Here is a 23848-nt window from a genome sequence, read left to right on the forward strand (position 1 = left end):
TTTAGCTTCCTAAGTACACAGAGATGACTAAAACATTTACATGTCTTCCAAAGTCACACCATACTCTAATGTAGCGTATATGCTATTCCCAGTCTTTTACTTCAGAGAATATCAGAAACCTTGCTGCAGTTCGCGGTTCATATTTTTTCTCCATATTCTGATTGTGACTAAGTTATGACTCTTTCTTGTGGAATTAGAAGTTACATATTTTTCCATGGAATCACAGAACAACATCATGTTATTGCAAAAATTCTTTCACTGGCAAAGAAATTCGCCAAACATCATTAATATTGAAACAAATAATCTCAATGTGCAGTAGGTTTGAGGAAAAGTAGTTTATTACTTCGCTCAAACTCTAACAACGATTTAGAGAACTGCTGTCATCAGTAGAATGAGCAAGGAATCGAAGAGAAATAAAGCTATGAGTTTTCTTAGTACTGCACATACTGTCTCTTCTTTATAAATGGGAAGGAACCAACAGTCAGTCATAAGGAATGACAGGATAGTCAATTATAACATTTCTTATTACAGCCAAATAAGATGAACATTCATTTCCTCAAGACTAGCATTATAATTCTAAAGATCATCTCTGTAAACTAACTCGCTGTCAAAGGTTATCTCTAAAGAAGCACAGAAACCCACTCAAAATTTTTTTGATAAATTCATTGTATAAAGGTTGCAGTATCTTTTTGCATTTTTACTATTTCTGTTACTAGTATGATTAGAGAAACTTATTAATGAATTTTTTAATGATTTCCCAGATGTGTATTTTACCAAGCAATACCACATTTTTAATTTACTGCTTGCAGCAAGTGCCAGGTGCTACAGCCTTAGCAATTTACATGGAGTAAAATGAACACAGTATGATAAATATGGGTAGTTCATACTTTCAGAATTTCCAGAGTTTACCAAATGTCTTGCTAAGACATGGGTTTTCAAATTATCCTGAGGTTTGGGACATATCTATAAAAGAAGCTTGAATGCAACTTTCTGAATTGTTAGGAACTACTTGTTCTCGAGTTCCTCAAGTTAGTTAAATATGTATAATATAAAAACACAACTTTGCATTAATTTTTGGAGTCAATTTTTTTTTTTTAAGGGTCTTAACATCCACCATGAGAAAACCTCCAAGCTTTCCAAAGGATTTAAATTTATTTAAGCACTAATGGGTGAATCTTTCTGCAAAATTTAGGAGCATACTACAGCAGAGTATGTGAAAAAGGAGGGTGTTCTGGGCCCCATATATCCTACAACTGTCACTATCTCACCATAAACACACACCGTTGTAAAGCTAAAATACTCTGTTAAGAATTGAATGGCAGAGACATATGTATTCTGTATGTCTCAGCTTCTGATGTACAGAGAAAACACTTCAAGCACGGTAATTTTATCTCCCTGGAGGCAAAATTTATCTGAGATCACTGATCAGCATATGTTAAGAGTGGAAACCTTTTTTTTTTTTTTTTTTTTTTTTTTTTACTGCCTTTTTAAGAGGGCAAATCCTATTGTTCTCATTGTGGACTTGAGCTAAAACAACCCAAACGTGGTTATTCTGAGTATACCTATCTCCTCCTTTTCTCAGATTAATTTCATGCTTCTCTCCATTCATGGCAGCATGGAACATCTGCCTTTTTAAAAGAAATCAAGAAGAGATTTGGCTTCATTCTCCTTGGGGAAAGTGAAAAACAATGGCCATTTTGGAAGACAGCTTCAGCCCCAGACCTCAGGCCCATTAAGAACCATAGCAGATAATAGACCTTGGAATGAAGGCAGAGCCTGGAATTCTCTAGCACAATATCGATACTGAGTCCATGGAGAGATTTAGGTTTTGGCTTATTCCTCACATGAACTGTCTTGACACGGCACCATGTTCCTCATTGCCAAGGATAATATTTGTTTCTCCTGAATGCAACTGGAATTTAAATTCCTCCACCTTTTTTTTCTCAAGAGTGCAAAAGATAGTGCTGTTGAAGAGAACCAGAATCTCCTGTCCTTTGTCAAGAAGTTTCCGGAATGTTTTTCAGCACATCTCGTGCAGTCCAGAAGCATAAAACTTTCCTTTTTCTTGCTGAGGTGTACTAGCCTCTGTGGTTTTGGGATTTTTTCCAAATGACTACAAGCTTAGAGTGAAAACGGGGTAATATTTTACCATGTGCCAGTGACACAAACATCACTGCAAGTGAAGCTGTAATTTGGAATTGCAGTCCTGAGACTATAAAGGATTACAAGCAAATTGAACTTCAGTTCTTCCCTCTTTGGACTGCATGAGTCCGTGAAGTAGACATACCCAAAGCATGCGAAATCTAGAACCAGAACTAGTATAGTTACATTGGAATGGCAGCTCTCTTTGTTTCCACTTCCCATGCAAAATCATTTATTAGAACCGCTGTTGAAAGAAAAAAAGTTCAAAACCTAACAATGCCTATAATCATATAAAATAGTGTAACTGTTTCTAGTTGCACATAGTAGCCCATCTCTTCAAGAGCTTCTAAAAATCGGGACACTAAAGTATAATTTCATTCATGGATTAGGGCTTTATTTCAATTATCTTATTCTGATGATATTTCATGGGAAGCAGAGGCATTGATTGACCCTGTCAAAAACCAAAAGCTGAATGTTCACAGTGTTTTTTACACTTTATGGAACCAGGCTGCAGAGAGATGGAACGTGTACAGCTGAGGCTTGCAGCTCCTCCCACAGAAAGGTTAGTGGATTACAGTTCTGCCACTGTTCAGAACTGAACTTGAAAAAACCCCAAATCACAACCAAACCCCCGTGTTTGCTCAGGGAGCTAAGTCTTTGGTGTCTCTTTTCTGTACAATCAGTCACTGAGAAACTACAGATGCTTCTTACACAAAGGAAAGGGAGCGTCTTTGTACCAGAGAGAGGGACAGCCCTAGTAGTATTTCCTCAGAATAGAAATAGGGAAGGGTCAGGTAGTTTTTCTACCACTTTCTTAGTCAACACTTTTTCTTCAGAGAGGGAGGGCTCGATCTCTCACTTGGGACTCTAGAGTTGCTGGATTTACTCTTGAGCAGTCTCCCTTCTGTGGCAGAGGTTTCCTTGAGGAAACATGGGATCTCTGCCAAAAATGTCATTGGGACAACTGGTCCCAAAGTAGACTGCCAACTCAAACTCCCATTTTTTAGTGAAACATAAATCAGCTAGCAGTACAATAATTCACTCTCATAAGCTTCTTCAGACATCACTTATTCTTTGGTCATAATTCAAGGCTTGCAGGGCTGATCAGGCACAGCATTTGGTTGCAGGAAAGAATGAGGATTGTGGTAGTTATATGCTGCAGAAGGGGAGCCAAAAAGGCAGGATTTCATTGCTTCAACTGAATCTTCAGATGAGGCAAAGCTAAAAGTTTAAGTCAAGACTGCACCTGTAGAAGAAAAGCGTTAAGGCAGGAATGGTCAGAAGAGTCCATGGGAGACAAAAATCCAATTTCCAATACAATAGAAATAGATTACATAAATTCACTTTATTTTTAAAAATATTAGCTTAAAGTTTTAGAATAAATTGGCCAAGACTGTGCACATACGAAATTCTCAAGCAAGACTTGTTTCTAGCATCCAGAGAAGCAACAGAGAATATTCATAACCAGAATATGGAGAAACATGGAAAAAATTAACAGTAAAATTTATTCTGAAGGAAATCTGCAATTGTTTCAAAATTATTTGCTTAGAAAATATTAATTTGCCATCACACTGTAGTACTATTATCAAGATTTAGAAAATGGATAAGAGTTATAACTAGCAATTCAGGAGAAGTTGAGTCTTCCCAGGGTAATAAAATAAAAAGATTGTTTTCCAAATAAAAAGTCAGAAGGCTTTCCCAGGATCACACACAAATCCTTATGGCTGAACCTCAGCCTCTCTCTCAACTTCCTCTTCCCCAAACTCCCCTAGACTGCTAGTATATACTCTAACCACATGACAGTCCTGTATCATGTAGCAAGGGGAAAAGGTAATGAAAACTCACTTTTAGTCTGTATAAGCCAGACAGAATTACAGCAACTACAGTGAAATGTGTCTTTTACTTTGTTTCCAGCCAAATGAGTACCACAATCAGTTTTAATTCCACTTTAGACAAGCTAAAATACAAATCAGTCCAAGACACACCTAGGATTAAAACATTCAGTTTTTTAAATGAGAATTGTTGACTGTCAGGAGAATGGAAATGCAGGTAATAAAGGTGTATTTAAAAGAAACTATAAACACCATTATTCAGTTAAAAAAAATAACTTCATCTCTCGAAAGCTATGTAACAGGATATACAGCACGTAGAAGTATAGTTTTTCCTTGTTGCTACCCTTACCTGCATCAAAACAGTCACTTTGGCTGTGATTTCTAAAGTAATACTTCAGGCAGCTTTCACTTACCCACACAACCCACTCCAGTAGGATTCAGCTGGAAGTCTGGAGGGCAATTACACTCATACCTTCCAGGAGTATTTATACAGAGACCATTAACACAATTAATGGGATCGGCACATTCATCAATATCTAAAATAGGAAGATCACACTTATAAATCTGCTCACTGGACAGAAAAGAACAATTTTACTTTTTAAAACAAAATGGGCAAGAAAATTTCAAATGCAAGTGAATTTTAGCTGAAATTGAACAAAAGCACTACTAATAATTCATCAAGCATTTAGGAATAACCTTTGTACAGTTGCGTATTTAAGAAGCCAGTCTGTTTGTTCAATTCTTAACAGCAATGCCAAAGCATGCAATTCTACACATTGCCTGTTTAATGGGGAAAAATGCACTCTCATTGTAAAAGAATAGAATGCATGTTTTGTGAACTCATCTTTAAATTAACTTGGTATAATTAAAAAAAAAGTGCGTCTTGACATATTTCTGAACAGAAGAATATACCTGTACAGTTTCCCCCAGTTCGATCTAGTTCATAGCCATCATCACAGATACAATGAAACATTCCTGGTAGATTATTACAGGTACCAAATACACATATGTTCTGGAAGGAGCATTCATCGATATCTGAAGGAATATATTAAGAAGAGAAAGTTACATATCTTTGTACATTAATATTGTACTACTAAAAGGATATGAAGACACACGTAACTTCAAAAATGTAAAACAGCAACACTGAGTGACCACTTCTGGCTTCATGTAGAACACTATAGCTAGGGGTTTGTGCAGCATTCTCCAGTAAGCTGCTTTTTACTTATTTCTGTTTTACCTTGTGTGAAGTAAAAATAGCAAAACTGACTTCTCAGGACTCAAAATGAAAATTCAGTCAAAAAACCCCAGTAAGTTCCTTTCAAAATACACTTCATTAAACAGAATGAAGTGTAACACCGAACAGAGGTGTCAGTCATTTCCTAGCTCATAGCCTTCCACATTTCTTACTAATGGCAAGCAAGATTTTCGAAATACCATTGTCAGGGAAAAAGGTATACTAAGAAGAAAGAGAGGCAGTAGGTGTTGACACTTATTTGTATCTCCTCGGAGAAAGGATAGAGAGAAAAGGAATATCGGAAGTAAGAATTAACTATGATTTTCTCAAGCCTATGTTAAACGTTATATAGTAACTACATAAAGGTGAGCCCAAATGCTTGTAAAGGACTGCCTGCGTGCTTATGTAAAGTGAATATGAAATAGCTGAATATGAAAGTCGCAGACAGAAAATTAGATGACTTTGTGAACTACAGTGCTAGAAAAGGAGTTAAATATTAACAGCACACAGTGCAACGTAATGGTTCTAGACATAAACTACAAAGGATATCTGAGTTGAAGGTAAGTGAGGTAAGAGGGAAAAAAACCCTCCATGTACTGTCTAATAGCAAGACTTCTAAGTTGCCAAAATGAAGCAGCTGTGCAAAATGCTAATGCAACTCTAGGATGTACTAGTGAGCTATTTTTAGCAGAGACAGGGAAGCATTAATACTGTTTATGATGCACAGCTAAATCTTCATGTAAAATTCTGCATACAGTGCTCTGTTCAAGATGAACTAAAATTGGATGGGATGTAAAAAAGTGTATTAAAGTGGTTATGGTAATGAAATAATCTGTTTTGGACTTGGCTTCTCTGCCTTAGCCAAAACTTGAGAAGTGATATAATGCTTCTTTATGGGAACATATGAAAAGGGGTAACTTTTGAGGGGGAGAGAGAAATAAATTTTTAAGGGAAAATGAAATTTAAGATAAAGGTCTAATATCCAACAGTTCTGAGTAAATTTAAACTGGAAATTAAAGGAAGGTTTCTAAGTACCTTGGAGTACAGCCACAGAATGACCTCCAAACCAGATCATAAATATAACCTCGTGTTCAGATGAAGCCTTATAAAGTTATGGAAAAGACTGTATCATTGAGAAGCTAATGTACTGACATCTCAAGGGATTTATGAAGAAATTGGATTAATTATTTGTATTACAATTATTGCACTAAATCCAGGCTTTGGATTTTCTCCCTGGATTGCAGAAATCAGCCAAGGAGTCACTTTACCATAAGAGAAATTAATGTATCAACTTAAAAAAAGAAGGTAACTTTTTTTAAGTATTCAGCACTTCAATCCTTAGTTCTCCAACACCATATTTAATTTATGGAATGCTTTCAGATCCTCTGTTGGAATTGCAGTAATATACCAATTTACCAAGTATTATTCCAAAATTCTTTGATTTATTTTTCAGAACATCAGTGTGGACCAATTGAAAAGTAAAATGTTGGTGACCTGCTGTCCCAAGAACTAGAATCATATTGTTTTTCAAAATATTGCTTGGCTAATACCTATTTGGATTTTTTTATTAGTACATTGGCATGACTATAGTATGACTAACTAATTGAGCTGCACTAAGAAATTCAGTAAGCTTGATTGACAATACTTGTTCTTGATATACTTGATATAACCAAAAGAGTTGCATGGCTAATCTTTCAGAAACAGCTGCAACTTTTCTACAGCTTGAATTGTGATTCATATATGTACACCTGAATGTTCAAATGTGCTGTTACAGACTGAATTTTAGACTACATTTTGGAATCTGTTTTTAATGTCTCATCAGGGATTTTCATTTCCTAAGATGTTATAAGGCTTCCACCATTAAATATAAAATAAGAAGTTCTGGAGCACCAGCTAAAGACTTTACAGTTCTCTTTTATTAAAAAAACAAACAAAAGACATAAGAACACAACAGGGAACAGATGCTTAATTGGACTGGCAAGATAATTCTTCAGATGATCTGGTACAATATTGTGAGTGAAAAGGTGATGATAAAAATTTTCCAGTATGCATTTTTTAGGAGTGTTACAAACTTTGTCAAATATAGCAATGAAATACTTCAATTTTCTTGAAAACATTCATTTTAAAATGAGGTCACCTAATGCACTTTGTGTCTTCTATATAAACACACTAAATAAAACAGTGATGCACATAGGGGTTCCCACATACTATTCACTAGAGACAAAGAGAAGACCAATAATTAAAAAAAAAAATATTACTGAGCCAAATCTCTGCTCTGGGATATTTGGACCAGGGCCAGCATAAATTCATAAAAAGATGAATGCTACTTTCAATGTCATTCACATAGCAAAATACTACTTGCTTGAAGAAATTATTTACATGTGAAGCAGGCGTTGAATATTCTGATTCCAGGCTGAGGTCCTTCCAGCACTTCTTGCTGTTTGATTTATAGCAGCCAATCCAAATTCAGAAAATGAACTTGAAGTATCAGTGGCTTACCTTGGCATGACTTGCTATCCAAGGCAGGAGTGAATCCCATCTCACACTCACAACGGTAGGCACCAGGGACATTCAAACACTGTCCATTTTCACACAGATTAACATTTTCTGCACACTCATCAACATCTGTGGGAGACAGAAAATTTCTTTGAAACTGCATGTTTCACTAGGAAAATACAAATAATACTATCCTGACATTCAGAATAACAGTTTGTTGAGTACTGATGATATAAAAGGTGAAGTAAATTGCTGAAGGTGAAGTAAATTGAAAGAATGCAGAAAAGGAAACAGAATGTAATTTCCAAAATTATTCCTTTTACCTTGCCGTGATTCCCTACGCATTGTTTTTTATTAAATCTTCTTTATTTTTTTATTAAAATAATCCAATGTTTTCAGTTTCAGTATTATTAGCTTTGACATATACGTTGAATACTGTGCTTACAAAGTCAAAACTTTGTCTCCTGGTATATACTGCTATGCTACTTTGACATAAAACACATTCAAAATGCAACTTTTCTTAAGTGAATCTTAAGTGAATTTCATCTGCATTTTAGAAAACATCCTTTGAGGATTATGAACATTATAACTACCATTTGCACACTATTCATTCTATATGAATATGCACTATATTCATTCAGAAGCAGCTGCTTCTGAAATATATTGCACTAGAAGAATAGTGGCAATTCTTCTAGTATGCTCCCAAAGTTATATATATTTTTTACAAGGTATAAAAGAGTGAAAAAGGCAGGCATTCACTACTGCAGTCATCATATGGACTCATAATTTTGTCAGATATGCTCATGATTGTAAAAAAAAATTCTATATATTTTCATTTTATTAGTCAGTCCCTAGTAGCCTATCTTATTTTTCAAAAATAGAAGATCTGAAACATAGCGTGTTGATAACAGGGATGCAAGTTCTTGTTCATTAATGACAAAACCTGCAAGACAAACAAATAACATTTGAAGATCCCCATTCTGAAATAAAAAAACTTACAGTACTAGTCAGAAGGCTGTCTTGTTAAGTTGTAGATTAATTTTGATTTAAATGTAGCCAGTTAGCTAGTAATTAATTCATTCATATTAGTTCCTAGGTATTTTACCATCATTAGGATGCAATCCTTCAAACCTTCAAACCTGCTGACCACATACAGGACGTGTTAGAAGTCAAGAGCAGAGATATTGTACCATCTCCACTCTGTAAGTGATAAAAACACAGTAACTCATTACTTGGCCATTAAAGTTTAATACAAAAATCTTTATACTTTATATAATACTTTACATGTCAGTTGATTTTGAATCACTTGCTGTGTGCTAATTTAATAGTGAGTATTTAACAACAAATTTAAATGCAGAGATCATGGACGATATTTTTCAATGGTAATTTGTTTTTTTTTTTTTTAAAGTCTTATGTTAATGATTAAATCCTGTTCAACCAACACAGTGAGGGGAAAACAGATAATGCCTTCCCTGCAGGAGACAGACCTGGCCCACAAGACAGGAACGATAACATGAGTGCTGGTGTTTTGTGCTCTTGACTAGACAGCCTGGTTCTGCAAGCAGCACACACACATTCAAAAAATTGGCATGAAGGGGACGAGGACAAGGAAAAAAGCAGCAGAAAAGGACTTCACCCAACAAATAGGCCCAGTGGCTCCAGTTTGGCACACACACCAAAAGAACAACCAGTTGCCTCTGCACTCATTTCAGCAGGTGGAAAGACTCCTGATCTGCAAAGACACGTCTACATCTATGATCTTGCACTTTCAGCTTAGGACTAATTTGCACAGCTTCCATACAACAGAAACAACCAGTGACAAGTCAGCTTTCACAGAAACTTCTTACCGGAACAGGTAAATCCATCCCCAGTGAATCCCTCCGTGCAGGCACAGCGGTATGACCCTGGGGTGTTCACACACTGAGCGTTCATGCTGCACTGGTGGGTCCCATTGGAGCATTCATCAAGATCTGCACATCAGGGGCATAAGAGTGCCAGCATTAGAGCAGTTAGTATACTCAGCTTGCAATTAACTGTCAAGCTAACAAGCACAACTGCAAAGATGATTCGTGTCTCCATAAATATTCAAAGTTCTCATTAGAAGACACAGGGCTAACCTATAGTGATTTAATTTTAATAATTCTTCCTTTTAAATTAAAATGCATGGGATTGGGCAAAATGTTTCCAAGCAACAGATAGAATTCAGCTGACCTGCAACTTGAATTGTGATATCCTGTTAACTCAAATTCAAAATGAGTTAAAAAAAATGAAACCAAAGTAATACAGTGAGGTGAAAATCTGCCATATATTGGAGACTCTTTTTAAGTAACAAGAATGTGACAACATTGTAACCCCATGAAAGTTAATGCAAGCTTCCTTATTTACCTGGACGCCAACTTAGATGGGGGGGGAAAAAAAAAAAGAAGAGAAAAGAAAAAGAGAACTTCCTTCCCCTCAAGGGCATGTTTGATGGGAATGTCCGTACGGGTCCATGACATAGGACTCACACTAGCTGACTAGTTGACTAGCTGACAGAACCTTCTCACCTACCTGCAGAGTGCTCTCCTATACCCAGGAGCTATTCAAACTATGAGGATGCTGCCAGAATTTTTTTCAAAAGTTTTGTCTTTCAGATGGGACTTTGTACTTAGTAGAATCTCACATATTTTTAATTAAATGAGAGTAATAAAGACTAGGGGGCCTTCCTCTTTTTGTCAGATATGGCTTAAAATCTGATCTGCAGTAAAACCTTGCAATATGGTACTTTTTCTTTCACATATTACACCAATAAAGCCTAAAGGCTCCTCTTCTATAGAACCCAAAATGTTCTGAAGAGAAGGTAAATATTACTATCTTTTACACAGCAAACTAAAAAACAAAGGCAAGGGGACACAATGCTACTCTAGCAGTCCAGTAAAAGTAGAATCAAGTTTCCCACACCTCAAGTCCTATTTGCTTTATATTACAGCATATAAACTAGACACACTACAGGACATTAAAAAAAAATGGTACTAAGTAACAGAAATAATAATCTTACTGGCAGGAAATCAAAATTCAATTTTATTTTTGACTTATTCTTATTTTGCACATTCTAGCATTTTTATGTAAACTTTGTGAAATACAGTTAATACAGGAAAATATTACACAGAAAAGCTACTGAGATAAAACCAGTTTTTTTCTCAGAAAACCAAACCCCTGAAACATACAAATCTTGCATGCCCATCAATCCACAGAGTGCAGCAAATTGAAGAGCAATACTTGGTTTCTAAATGAGTAATCAAACAGTCACATTACATGCTTTCGTTAAAAAAAAAAAAAGGCAAAAAAAAACCCCCCAAAGCAAAAAGAGAAAATATTTATTTTCTGTATACTTACCAATACATTTAATGCCGTTTCCAACCCATCCTTCTCTGCAGCTACATTTAAAACTTCCTGGTACATTGACACATGAGGCATGCATGTCACAGTTGTGAGCACCAATTTCACACTCATCCACATCTACAAGCACAAAAACCCAACCTATTAGTATTTACAGCAGAAGCAATGGAATATTACAAATTATTTTCCTTTTACATATTGCTTATTTCCACTGTGCAGGCTTGCAGTCCTTTAAAAAACAAATGTTCACGACTACAGAATAATTCAAGCAAGTTACTTTGTATTATACATTAATAAAAATAGTAACAATTGTGTTTTCATTTTGTTCTTTGTTTGCAAACATGGCAAAATTAATTTTCTTTCCTACAACTGCTTTTTAGTTTGAAATTAAAGCCATTTATTTTTACATGTATAAAAATGGGATGAGATCTTTGGGTGCATAGGCATGTTTCAGCTATAAAGATGATTAGTCCAAGATTTTAGTAATTCTAGAACAAATTCCTAAAGGCCAAATTCTAGGAGAAATTCTCTCAACTTCTGCAAAAGAATAATTTTGGATGAATTAAGCTTCCTGAACGCAGTGGACCCACCTTGCAGAAGACAAGGTACTGCTTTACTATCACAAGAACTCGTAAAGTTTGAAACTGACTGACTATAACTCTTTAAAATTCATTAGCATGGGTTAAAAGGTGACATATACTTTCCTCTTTACATCATCACATTCTTTCCTTCTTTCCTTTTACTTTTTTTTTTTTCTTTTGTCATGCTCTTAGATGATGGGGGCATTTCCTGCAGTTTTAGTTGACAGATTAGTGCATACTTTAAATATGTATGACAAATGGGTACCGATTAATACAGCTGTAGCTGTGCCCTCCCAAGCTATGTTAGTAATACAGATATTCCCCCCATCTATACTGATAAAAGCCTTGCCTTTAAAATTACAGTTATGTAAGGTGCCTCTCATATCACATTGATACTGGTCGAGGAATGTACCTTTTCAAACTCTGGATACATGCTGACAAACATAAAATACTTACTCTTATATTCTCACCTGTGTGTGAACACATGCATTCATTTTACCTGAAAGCCAACCAAGCTATATGCACACCATGACATATACGCTGGAAATTTGCTTTACCTGTGCATCCAGTGGTTCCTTTCTTGACTGAATATCCTAACTGACAGTGACAAATGAAGGAACCTTTAGTGTTTTCACACTCCCCAAACATACAGATGTTGGAATTCAAATCACATTCATTCACATCTGTAGAGTGCAGATAAATTCGTTATTAGTTGAACAATACTGTCATTTAACAGGTCTTTTTGGAATATTTTAATTCAGGGGAAAATATCAGCAGCACGGTCCACCAGTAAACGTGGCATTTATTAATCTTCATCATAATGTATTTCAGCTATTCCATTCTGTATTCTTTTAGTTCCCTAAAAACAGGTCAGGATGAATGTGTAGTCCAAGCACCACAGCATTTTTTAATTTGTTTAGAATGCTGATTATTGGAAACTGAAGTCACCTACTTACAAGAATCATTTTAAAGCACTTTAAAAAACATGTTCTTGATCATAATATAGCTATAATTTTCTTCCAAAGAAGAATTTATACAGTAAATTGATTGCTTTTCCAGTACTGATATTACCTGCAGTTTCAATCTGCACATTTTCATCACTATTTAAAATTGAATAATGATCTGTACAAGTATGTCAATACCTCTGAGTAGCATTTTTCAAAATTATAAAAAATAATAAATTCAATCAGTTTTTTTAATAGAATTCAACTTAGGAAAGACAATCAATCCTATGAAACACATTCTTTCATTCTTTCCTTTTACTTATGAAAGAACAAAACTTGTATAAGGACAAACTAAAATTGGGGACCTTTCAAGCAGGTAACTGAGGAGTTTCTGAGTTTCTGTTCTCAGTCATAATGCTGGGGGGTCATATGGCCCAACAACTTTTCAAATACCTTGTCAATATTCCCATTTGTCCCTTGAAATTATATTACCTAACAGTACTACACTATCACTTTAAAGAAAGTCACTGTACTGTGGACAAAAAAGCATTTCTGTTATTTGTAGCTGTCCTTTTGAGTGAAGTAAGATGTCATGTAATGCAGCCAAAGCAGAGGCCTGCATCACATATAAATTAAAAGTGTATTAATTGGGATGTAATTAATATTAGCTTGCCTTAAACCCCAATATAAGCATGCTGAAACAGTGTAACTAGCAATAGCATGTAAGTTTTATTTAATACTGTGACAGCACAGACAGACAGTTTTGCATAAAGATGTGATCAAGGAGACTGCCAAAAGAACAAAGAAAGATGGGTGTATCTGCATGCAGGACACATCAAAGTCATAGAAGTTGCCAGACACAGGACAATATAAGTGCAAGTGACTGCAGGTAGGGAAGAAAACCTTACAGGCACACCAGGAGAATGGCAAGACAAGAAAACAAGATAAGCCCTACAAGCAGCAGAAGGGACCCTTGATTTTGTGAGGAAGGCAATAGCAAAAAAATACAAGCATGAAAGACTGAAGAAGAAAAAAGAAGAAAGACAGACCCACTTCAGTTCCAGCTTTCCTTGTAGGCAAGTGCCCAAGTAATCAAGTACCACCTTGACCTTTGTGACTAAGCAACACCAAGGGCCGGAAGCCAGTCAATGCATACAACCCGTAACAGCTCTATGGTATTGTATACTTGCATATAATCCAGAATGCAATTGTTAAAAAATGACAGTTTTGTATATGCAGTGATAACGATCAATATTGCATAAGAACTGATTAGCAAATGTGTTGTTATTAAATGAGTTTAGTAAAATTTAGTTTTTCATTTTAATGCAGGGCTGATTCTGTCAGTCTTCTAAATACTCTCATTACAGCAACCTTTATTTATCTGGTATGTTCAGTTGTCACACTATGAGGCAAAGGAAAGCTGCCATGCTTTAAGACTCCTCAGTTGCAGGAGCTGCAGACTTAACTTTCTGGTTCTGCTTGCTGAGAAACACCCGGAACATAAGAATTGCCCTGCTTCTCCCAAAATCTCACTGGAAAAGCCTGAACTATGATCCACGTCAAACAGGGAACCACAAGCAAACTTCAAATTCCTTTGCTGAGCAGCTCATGGCTATGAGTAGCTCTAGCACAGCCTTCCATTTAGGTTTTGGAGAATGCCTATGGATCACTGGCAGCTTTTTAGTATAGACCTTCATCTATCACTCTGTTATGCCATTAGAAAATGGGTAGCTAGGAAATAATATTTATTAATGATCTCAAGTGTGTATGTGTGTGTGGTGGGGTGAATTCCTTGCTGACAAGAAACAAAATGAAAGAAGCTGAAAGAATCTTCAAGACATTTCAAGAGAGGAAGAAAAACCAAAATGCCTACCACAGCTGAGACTAAGTAGGAATGAAAGAAGAGGTCAATAACCATTGTCCTAATGGTGTTGCTGAAAGCCAATTTGGGAGAGGGCAGAGAGCAGAGACATTAAGAGGAAGCCTTCAAGAAGAAATGCTTCCAAAAGTTAGAGCTATCTCTGGCACAAACAAAGGCACAAAGCCGCCATAAAGTTAACATTCAAGAAGTCAGGCTGCAGGTGGAGCTGGGAAAGACACTTGCAGAAAGAACAAGTGATAAGCCACAGCCAGAAAAGTTTTCCCACAATCATATAAAAGTCACAAGACGAAACAGGACATCAGGACTGTAGATGTGCTCTTGTGCCAGATTCTTTCCCCAGACACCTCAACAATGTGACTTCTCAGCACTTGCTGCCTTGATGCAGACTGAAGTCTCAAGCAAGAGGTAAGTTTGCTACTGATGTTGCCTTGTTTTTCCCAATTTCATTGAGCGTTGCATACATGATAAAAATTTTTCATTAGTAAGAAAACGTCTGTTAAAGAATAATGTACTCGAACTGTGTTTTAAACTCTTATACTGCATGCTAAATCTTGAATATAGGCTTTCAACTATAATACAAGCCTTTAACATTATTCCAGAATTTACCTCATCTGAAAGCTATACAGCTGATAGTTAAAGATCTGGTTATAAAACATAATCTTATTATGAGTTAAACATATGTCAACTTTTTGACTTTATTCAAATAGCTCAAATTTTACACCAGTTAAACAGCAAGGTCATCTAATTTAACATACTGTCAAACAAATACAACATATTGAAAATACTTCTGCTGAAAATAAACCCCCAGGTACTTTTTTGAAAGTAGTGTTAGCTCCTGTAAGGAACTGCAGTTAACCCAGAGGCTTTTGGACAAAGTGGATAATGCTGTTAGTAAGGAAAGCAATTACATACATGGCAGAAATTCACACTTTCTCACTGTACGTTTCTAACCTTAATATCAGATACTGTTTCCCTAGAGAAGAACATTCAAGAGCAGTTGTGTATAAAATGAACAGAAGTATTCTGATTTTACAGCTACTAATGTGGCTAGTAAGAAAAAAAATTTGAAAAGATCAGTTCTAAACTTTCAAGTTGGTTGTGCAAACATGGGGTATGTGAAAACAAGAATCTGGAATAACATCAAAGTGATGGTGAAAAGAAAATCTTCAGTTCAACTCTAACTATGGAATAAAGGAGACAAAACCAGCTCAGGACAGCTTTGCTCAGGATTACTTACAACTAGTTCCTTGTCTATGTGAGTGTGCACACATATAAATTGAAGGTTTGTTTTACAGATGCCCACAAAATATAAAAAGATGAAGATAAACCCCACCTTAAACTATGTAATGTATGGAACTTTATATTAAATGTAAAAGATAAGAACTTCATATAAACACCAAGATAGATAAAACAGATTAGGTTAGTTTGAGGAGATACTTTCATTTTAATTTCCTTTATAAATCACTTATGATAACGTCGTGTAGTTGAGGGAATAAACAAAAACATTTATAAGAAACAGAAGAAAATTCTGGGTGACTCAAATTCTCTCTTCTCTATAGAGTTGCTTGAGAGGAATCATATTACAATTAAATCACTCTTATTTTTGGAAGTATGTGATCTGATTCATCTTTATGGAGTTTTCAAATTTTTTTCTACCTTTCCTGACATGTACAGTGATAAACAAGAAAGATCTACAGATTACTTTTTTTAGTAATTTATTTTCAATACCCACTTTCAAGGATTCAGCAGAACATCCTAAAACATCAGCTGCAGAATTTTTAGACTTACGTTGAATTTGGTGCATACAGCTACCTACCAATACAAGTTTTCATGTCCATAGAAGCCATAAATCCATCATAACAGAGACAGCGATATTCCCCTGGAATATTAGTACATTGCCCACCATCACAGATATCTTGATTGTTTTCACATTCATCAATATCTGGGGGGGGGTGGAAAAGAGGCAGATAATAATTCTATCACTCAGGTATGGATTGGCTAAAAGAACACCATGTTCATATTGTCTGAAAGGTACAATGCAGGAACTTTTAAGATACTAAAACCAACCTGCACATGTCCTGACATCTGGCATTAGAGCATAGCCGTCGCTGCAGCTGCATTCATAGCTGCCTTCTGAGTTAGTGCAGTGGGTGTCACAGCCTCCATTCATTATGATACATTCATCAATATCTGAAGAAGCAAAATTATTAGTACTAAGTTTACTTTTATAAGGAAAAGTCATCTTCTCTTGCCGTTTTACTTAGGAGATGAAACATATTATAATTGATATGATTCTGTATTTTTATACTCACTCTACTGTCTCTCATTTATATTTTGTTCAACTTTTTTCTCTTTCAACTGCATTTGCATTTGTGGGAGCAAGTGGCTACTTTTAATTGTTGCTTTTGTTCACATGTATTACTAGAGATGTAAAGCAAAATGCAAAACACAATATGTGGAAAGGAAATAAAGAAAAGCCCTCAGAAACTTAGGTTTCATTAAAGCTTGAAATGTAGCCGAAATCAGTATTTTTGCACAAAATAAACAAACCCAAGAAATAAAGCAAGTCTCAATCCTCTGTTCTCCTTACCAATGTGATGAGAACTACATAATTCAGTATTACTATAGTGAAGGGTTTAAAACATGTATACAATAAGGAGAAAAAGTGAAAAGAGAAATTATGAATACATGGGACTGTTTTCACTTGATCAAGATATCAAGCAATATTTTCTGGTTGTTAGCTCAAACCTCTGATTTTAAAGTAGCAATAAGAATAGTTTTTATCAAAGTATTCCGCAGAGTTCAGTACAGCAACTGTATTTTTAAATCTTCTTTATATTTCTAAGGTAAAAGAAGGGTCCATGATAGTTCATGACATGCCTAATAGCAGATGAGAAGATGGCCCTGGTCAGTTTCAAAAGGGAAGTATAAGATTAAATAAAAAGAGAGACAAAACAATATATGCTGAAGCACAAATACATAGGTGAAGGTATACAATACTTGCCTATGCAGCCTTGTCTGTCAGGTGTGGCCTGGTACCCAGAGTTACAGGAACACTGGTATGTTCCAATCATGTTCACACACTTGCCATGTCTGCAGAGATTGTCACTTAACGAGCACTCATTTACATCTGGGAAAGAATCATTAATACTTGTTATTCAGAATAGCAGACTCTTAACTGATGAAATGCCAGGGAAAGAGGGTGAAGGCAATATTTTAAACTGGTGGTGTCCAAGCTCTTTTGGTTTATTTCTTATTCCTAGCACATTCCGGTTCAGGGTATGGAGACCTGAACAGTATGTTTAAGCCACTGTCCAAAGGTTTATCTTCTTTGTTTCTGGTCTGTGAACGTTAACTGCACAGTCTGCTGGTTTAAACTAACTTGTGAAGCAGCTATGCAGCAAACACAGAAATCAAAGAGATAATATACATTATGGGTTTTTTTTCACCATTTTGGCAAATTATGTGCAAAAAGAAGAGCTGCATTTCAGTAAGGGACAATACTTTCTTGTGACTATAGGAATGAAGTTCACTTTGTGCTTCCATGTATTTTAACTTTAAAGTTGCCACCATGAGTGGTACAGTCCTTTGAGTTGCTAAATAAACCATAAAAGGCCTGGTAAAATACTCATCTTTGAAGTCAACAGTGTAAAGGGCACTAGAGATTTTATGAGAATCTGTTACAAGGTTTTAATTTGAAGGTACTCATATAAAGGAGGAGTATGAACTTGTAGAAGATATTCTTAAGACCCCACCCTTGCCAGAGATAAGAATTTTTTGTAGCACAGATGACCACTGTTCTTAGAAAGCTGAAGACTACTATTCTGAGTTGAAACTCACCTATGCATTCCTCACGTGATGGTGACAGGTCATGTCCCAAAGGACAATCACACTGAAAACTCCCCACGGTGTTCACACATGTGCCACCTCTACACAGCAGAGGGTTGCGCTCACATTCATCAATATCTGTGAAGAAACCATAATAAATAAAACATAAAATCATTACTAAGGAGCAACAAAGAAAAAAGCAATTCTGAGTATCTGTAAGTGACAAAATCTGGAGGACAGGAGTAAAAGGCTTGTTTCATCGAAGCATTGCTGCTCCTTTCCGCATACTATACATTATTAACTCTAAAAATGGGTATTTTTCCCCTTAAGAAAACCAGAAATTCATCATTCAAAATTAAGTATTCTAGCAGACACAGCACACAAAAGACAGCAACTGCTTGGATGGTTGCCATTCAGAACAATGTATTAATGTGATAACATTTTCAGAAAAGTGCTTCTTAATGCAACCAGACACACATTTATGTATGCATTGGCATTGAAATTGTTGTCTGTGGATGCCATTAACAGGGATGTGTGTGTAAACTTTTAACTAAATAGCTATTCGGTTTGATGACTCCTGTGTGTGTTGTGTGGCTGAGAAATATGCTTGCTACAGCTTGCAACGGCAAACAGTATTTGACTCACGGACTTGATAAAACCAGCTAATACTGTAGATGTGTATGAAAAGAAATATGGCCAAAAGATATTCAGGACTGCAGGATGTACTCACACTTTTGGACTCCAAGGAGCCATTATGGCTACCTATCCTTGGAACTACAGACTTCTCTTCAGCTAGGCAGACTCCTTTTATTTTTCATTAGCCCGAGAATTTAGCCAAGATACCATGCAGTTGTGAAAGTTTTTCAAATGAGGGGAGAAATTGCCTGATAGAATCCAACATCTCTTTTTGCTTGGACAGTCACTGAAGTTTCAAAATTAACATTATGCCCTTCCTTTCTTAGTTCCTGCAAAGGCCCTCAGGAAGTCATTTCTCTTCTTAGCTCCACACTCTCTGCTTATTTATGTGACATTTTGCTTCCCTGGCTCTGGCTTATGGATAAGTATCTCCACCATACAGTACTGATTCTCTGCATTTGTACTCTGTCTCTCATGGAGTCTATTCAGCTTCTACAATTTGGCTTATTATGTTCACCTGTGATTTAGAAGATATTTTTGCTGACTTTGGGAGTCTAAAATCATCACAACCTGCAGGAAATTCAGTAAAGATGACAGGAATCTTGCAAGGCCTCCTGGCACACAGAGGCATAGCACCACTTATTTGAGTTCAATTACAAGCACAAAAGCTCCTGACAAAACTCAAACACAAAAAGGAAGTATAAAATAGGCAAAAGCAGGGACAGGTGATGCAGGAGAAATACAGAGGCACTGGCTGCAGGGAGGGGGTTACAAAAGCCAAAACCACCAGGAGTTGATCCTGGCAAAGGGATGTGAAGGGTATAACAGCAGCAGAAAAAAAAGAAAGGGGTGGGTGGGTGGGAATGGGGGAAAGGAATTGCTGACAAAGGCCATGAAAAAGACCCATGAGTGCTGAGAGGAAGCTGGCCAATGTAGTTTCAAAGCCATTCCTAACCAACTTTGAAAGATCATGGAAATCAGGGAAGGACCTACAGGGTGGGAGGATAGGAAATGTCAAACCAATCTTCAAGAAGGGCAAGAAGAAGGACCCATTCAGCCTCATCAAGATGAAAATCTCTGACTTTTAATTTTCATTATATATTTCATGAAGTATTCCACAATACTAACTCAAGATTTTTTAAGGTGGCTAGTAACTTTTGATGTCTCCATATCTATTCTTAGCCAGATTAAAGAGATGTGATTTTTCAGGAAATGGTCTCAGAACTTCTTGAATCCTAGAAAAATCACAGAAAAGTGAATCGTACTACTTTTGAAACTCCAGCCTTCCATTCCTAACTTTACCAAATGTTTGGATACCTCATTACCCATTTTTAAACTACATGAATTAATAGTTGCTGCCATTGGAAAATATCTATACAGAAATGTGTAAATAATTAGGAAAATGAACAAGTAAAGCTATATGCATAGTTCAGTTACCTGTCCTATAAATTGTATATCTGTCTCATTTGTGCAAGAAGTCACCATAACTACGCATATGAAGTCTTCAGTGGAGCAGAGCTGGTATAGTAGAGCATATAGTCAGGCTTTATACAGTAAATGGACAGACTCCAGGTCATCCTGGCAACACTTACCCATACAGTTCTTCATCATCATAAATCCACTTTCGTAACCATCAAAGCACTCACACTCAAAGCTTCCAGGAGTGTTGACGCAAGTACCACTTCCACATAAGTCTGGGGAGATCCGGCACTCATCAATGTCTATTTTATAGTAATGGAGAGGTAGAAAAATCAAATAGAGTTTAAGTTTATCTGGCTTTTCACTGAAGTGAACACTTGGTCATTATAAATTATAATTATAAATTTATAAATAATTATAAAATTATAAATTAACTCTACAGAAAAAAATATATAGTATACATATCAACAGAGAAAAAAGAAATTAATATTTAAAGGAATATCTGATTAGGTGAAACAGTGTGTGAAAGATTTATGATGCAATGCCTTCAGAGCTCTCAACTATAAACTATGTAACAAGTAGGCTTCCACTAAGTGTAATTTAAAGTTAGATTTCTAAGGAAATTACTAACTGTAACAAATTCTGAGTTGTTATTATTACAGAGGTACCAACTGACTCTGTGACTACAGGGCCATTAATATTAAATTGCTTATTATGAAGACATTTATCCAGTAAAGCATTATAAGCTTACATGTACTCCTTCAATTAAGAATTAAAGTAGCTCCTTTGAAAGCTAGTTTTACAGTTCACTGGTTATCTTATTAGTTAAGTTTGAATGAAACTTACTTTGAAATCTATAGCAGGTTTGTAGAAGGTAAAAGAAGAAGGAAGAGCTCTTTGTAAGACACGCTGGTAGTAAGGCAGGAAACTAAAGAGGAATTTGTAATATGAATATGATCCAGTGAAACAGGTCAGTGTTGAAGGAGAAGGCTGGAAAGAAGAACTGGATAGCCTATTATTTACTAACTCCTTACATCTTTCCAGACTTCTCTCTTCATTACTCTACTGCCCATCCAGTGGTTTTTGGGGTGAACTAGGGTTCAGTGTTTCATGTTCTCCATTATACCATCTACTTTCTTCATTCACTACTGTATCGTTAATTTTTACATATTAAAAAAACATGAAGTCTTTACAGGCAATAAAAGTAACAGAATATTTGAACCAATGAAGACATTTGTCCAGGATAGGGCATAGGATTGATTCTGTCATCCAAGAAGTCAAAGGAGCAAGGAATCAGAGAAAAGCATCAACACGTTTGCAGTAAGTTGGTGAGGTGAGCCGTAGACTCATTTGTGTAAGTGGTAAATACAGGCTTAACTAAAGAAACTACTAAAGATTTAAAACAGTTCTTTTTTCACCACATGCAAGAGGCTCTTCCGCCTCTGTGTCAGCCCCTATGGCCAGTTTTCTGCTGGGTGGTAATAGTTGCATCCTCACACGCAGTTGTGTGGAGAGTGGGCCTTGGATCTTACAGGGTAACTGGTCCCCGCCATGCTTTATAAAATATTTTGTTGCTGATTTAGAACAAAAAAAAATCTTCCACTTAATAAAACTTAGTGCTCTACAGCTGCTCAGTGGAACATTTTCATCAGAACAAACTTTCAATAAAAAAATAGAACCAAAAGAATCTTTTGCAGAGAGAAGTTTTCTGACCTATTCTTGTTAGTTTAGAAATAAAGTTTTTTAAATGCATTTCTCATCAATGCAATCACTATAAAAACAAGGAAATTACCAGTTAGGGCAACATTAACATCCAGACCAACTTCAGTTAACGTGCCTTACCACCCACACTTCCTATTACTCAGACTCACTCATAGACGCCTCTGTGGTATAACAAAACCTCCTTCATTTTCAGCACAAAGCCACCCACAATGCAGGCATCCAGGTTCCCATAACCAGAAAACTATCAAGTTTATCTTCTGTTTCAGTTTTTCCAGGAAGTAAATAACAAAATATTAAACGTCTAAACTAAGTGCAGGTTTCTTCTTGAGTTAACATTGCACTGATGTCAGAATTGCAGAGGTGCTTCTTTGTGTGCTTGGCCATCTAACTGAAAATTACTTTGCAGTGTAGTGTCTAAGTTAATTTGGTAATGCAATGACCAGAGAGTAAGGAATGTAAAATAAGCTAATCTGTTGGTTAAAACATTGAACTTGTCTTCAATTGATGTTTCAGGTTGTATTGATAGAACATAATCTGAACATCTTTAACACCAATTTAAAAAAATCCTAATGTACATGTGCAAGAAGAGTGTTACATTTATTAAATAATAACTTTTCGAAAGAGAAGAAGAAGCCATTCTGTCCAAAGATTAAGCTCAGAAACTAGAGGAAATGAATGACAGTAAGTTTCCAGATCACCAAGGTAAGCAACAAGTGCAAGTTACTTTAAAATGCCTCAGGGACGTGGTAGAGTCCCCATCACTGGACGCTTTCAAGATGGACAGGGTGCTAGACAATCTTATCAAGGCTTCCTTTCCCACAAAAGGTTAGAGCAGATGACCTTTTGAGCTCCCTTTCCACCTGGACTATTCCATGATTCTAGGAAAAACTGGTGAAAAAGCAAGACTTACCTGTACAGTTTCTTTCCTCCATATCTAAAGTAAACCCATTGTTACACCTACATTTGAAACTTCCAACTGTGTTTCTGCATTTACCATTCATGCACATACCAGGGAACACTTTACATTCATTGATATCTATGAAATAAAAACAAAAGAGCATTCATAAGCATAAGTATATAATTAACATGAATTTCCTGTTCCTCCTTACTGGTTGTAATTGGGCATAAAAGGCAGGGTTTGGGTTGCAGGGGACTGGAGAGACAGCTTCCTGCACAGGTTAGGAGAATGGAAAAATGAAATCGAGGAGGCAAGCAGGAGGGGACGTTGTTGGAGACATGACTAGAGATGCACTCTTGGAAGTCAGAGCTCCATGTTCAAGAAGGAACCCTTGAGGGCCAGCCACCCCTGGAAGATCTATGTCAGGGCAGGGACACCCCTGAGGGCCTGCAGCCTGTGGAAGACCCACGCCAGGATGGGGACATGGCTGAGGGACTGTGGACCCAAGCAGGGGCAGGAACATCCTGAGGGACAGCAGCCCATGGAGGATGCATGCTGGGGCTGAGACACTCCTGCTGGGGTAGACAGATCCCTAAAGGACCATGACCTGTGGGTAATCCATGCTGGGGCACGGTCACCATCCAGGGACTACAGTACGAGTGACCTGCACTGGGGCTGGGGCACCTTGATGGAACGTGGGCTGTGGACAACCCATGCTGGAGCAGGAACATCTCTGAAGGAATCTGTCCCATGGAGAAGCCCATTCCAGGGCACAGGAAATTAGTAACAAGCAAGGAGCAATGAAAGACTAAGCAACAAGGGGTGACAGAGAAACCATTGCTGCCAGCTGCCTCAT

General features: G+C 36.6%; 1 protein-coding gene across 1 annotated transcript in view; it reads right to left on the minus strand.

Moving 5' to 3' along the window:
• Window positions 1–23848, minus strand: part of FBN2 (fibrillin 2) — a 178840-nt gene that overhangs the window by 37874 nt on the left and 117118 nt on the right. Inside the window, exons 25-36 of the mRNA XM_055791573.1 lie at window positions 23005–23130; window positions 20546–20674; window positions 18330–18455; window positions 17494–17619; window positions 16557–16679; window positions 16306–16431; window positions 12221–12346; window positions 11080–11202; window positions 9552–9674; window positions 7708–7833; window positions 4887–5009; window positions 4388–4510 (exon numbers count right to left, since the gene is read on the minus strand). Coding sequence (XP_055647548.1) covers window positions 4388–4510; window positions 4887–5009; window positions 7708–7833; window positions 9552–9674; window positions 11080–11202; window positions 12221–12346; window positions 16306–16431; window positions 16557–16679; window positions 17494–17619; window positions 18330–18455; window positions 20546–20674; window positions 23005–23130 — 1500 coding nt within the window. The remainder of the gene's footprint in view (window positions 1–4387; window positions 4511–4886; window positions 5010–7707; window positions 7834–9551; window positions 9675–11079; window positions 11203–12220; window positions 12347–16305; window positions 16432–16556; window positions 16680–17493; window positions 17620–18329; window positions 18456–20545; window positions 20675–23004; window positions 23131–23848) is intronic.

This window comes from Falco peregrinus, chromosome Z, assembly GCF_023634155.1.
Source record: "Falco peregrinus isolate bFalPer1 chromosome Z, bFalPer1.pri, whole genome shotgun sequence".
NCBI lineage: Eukaryota > Metazoa > Chordata > Aves > Falconiformes > Falconidae > Falco > Falco peregrinus.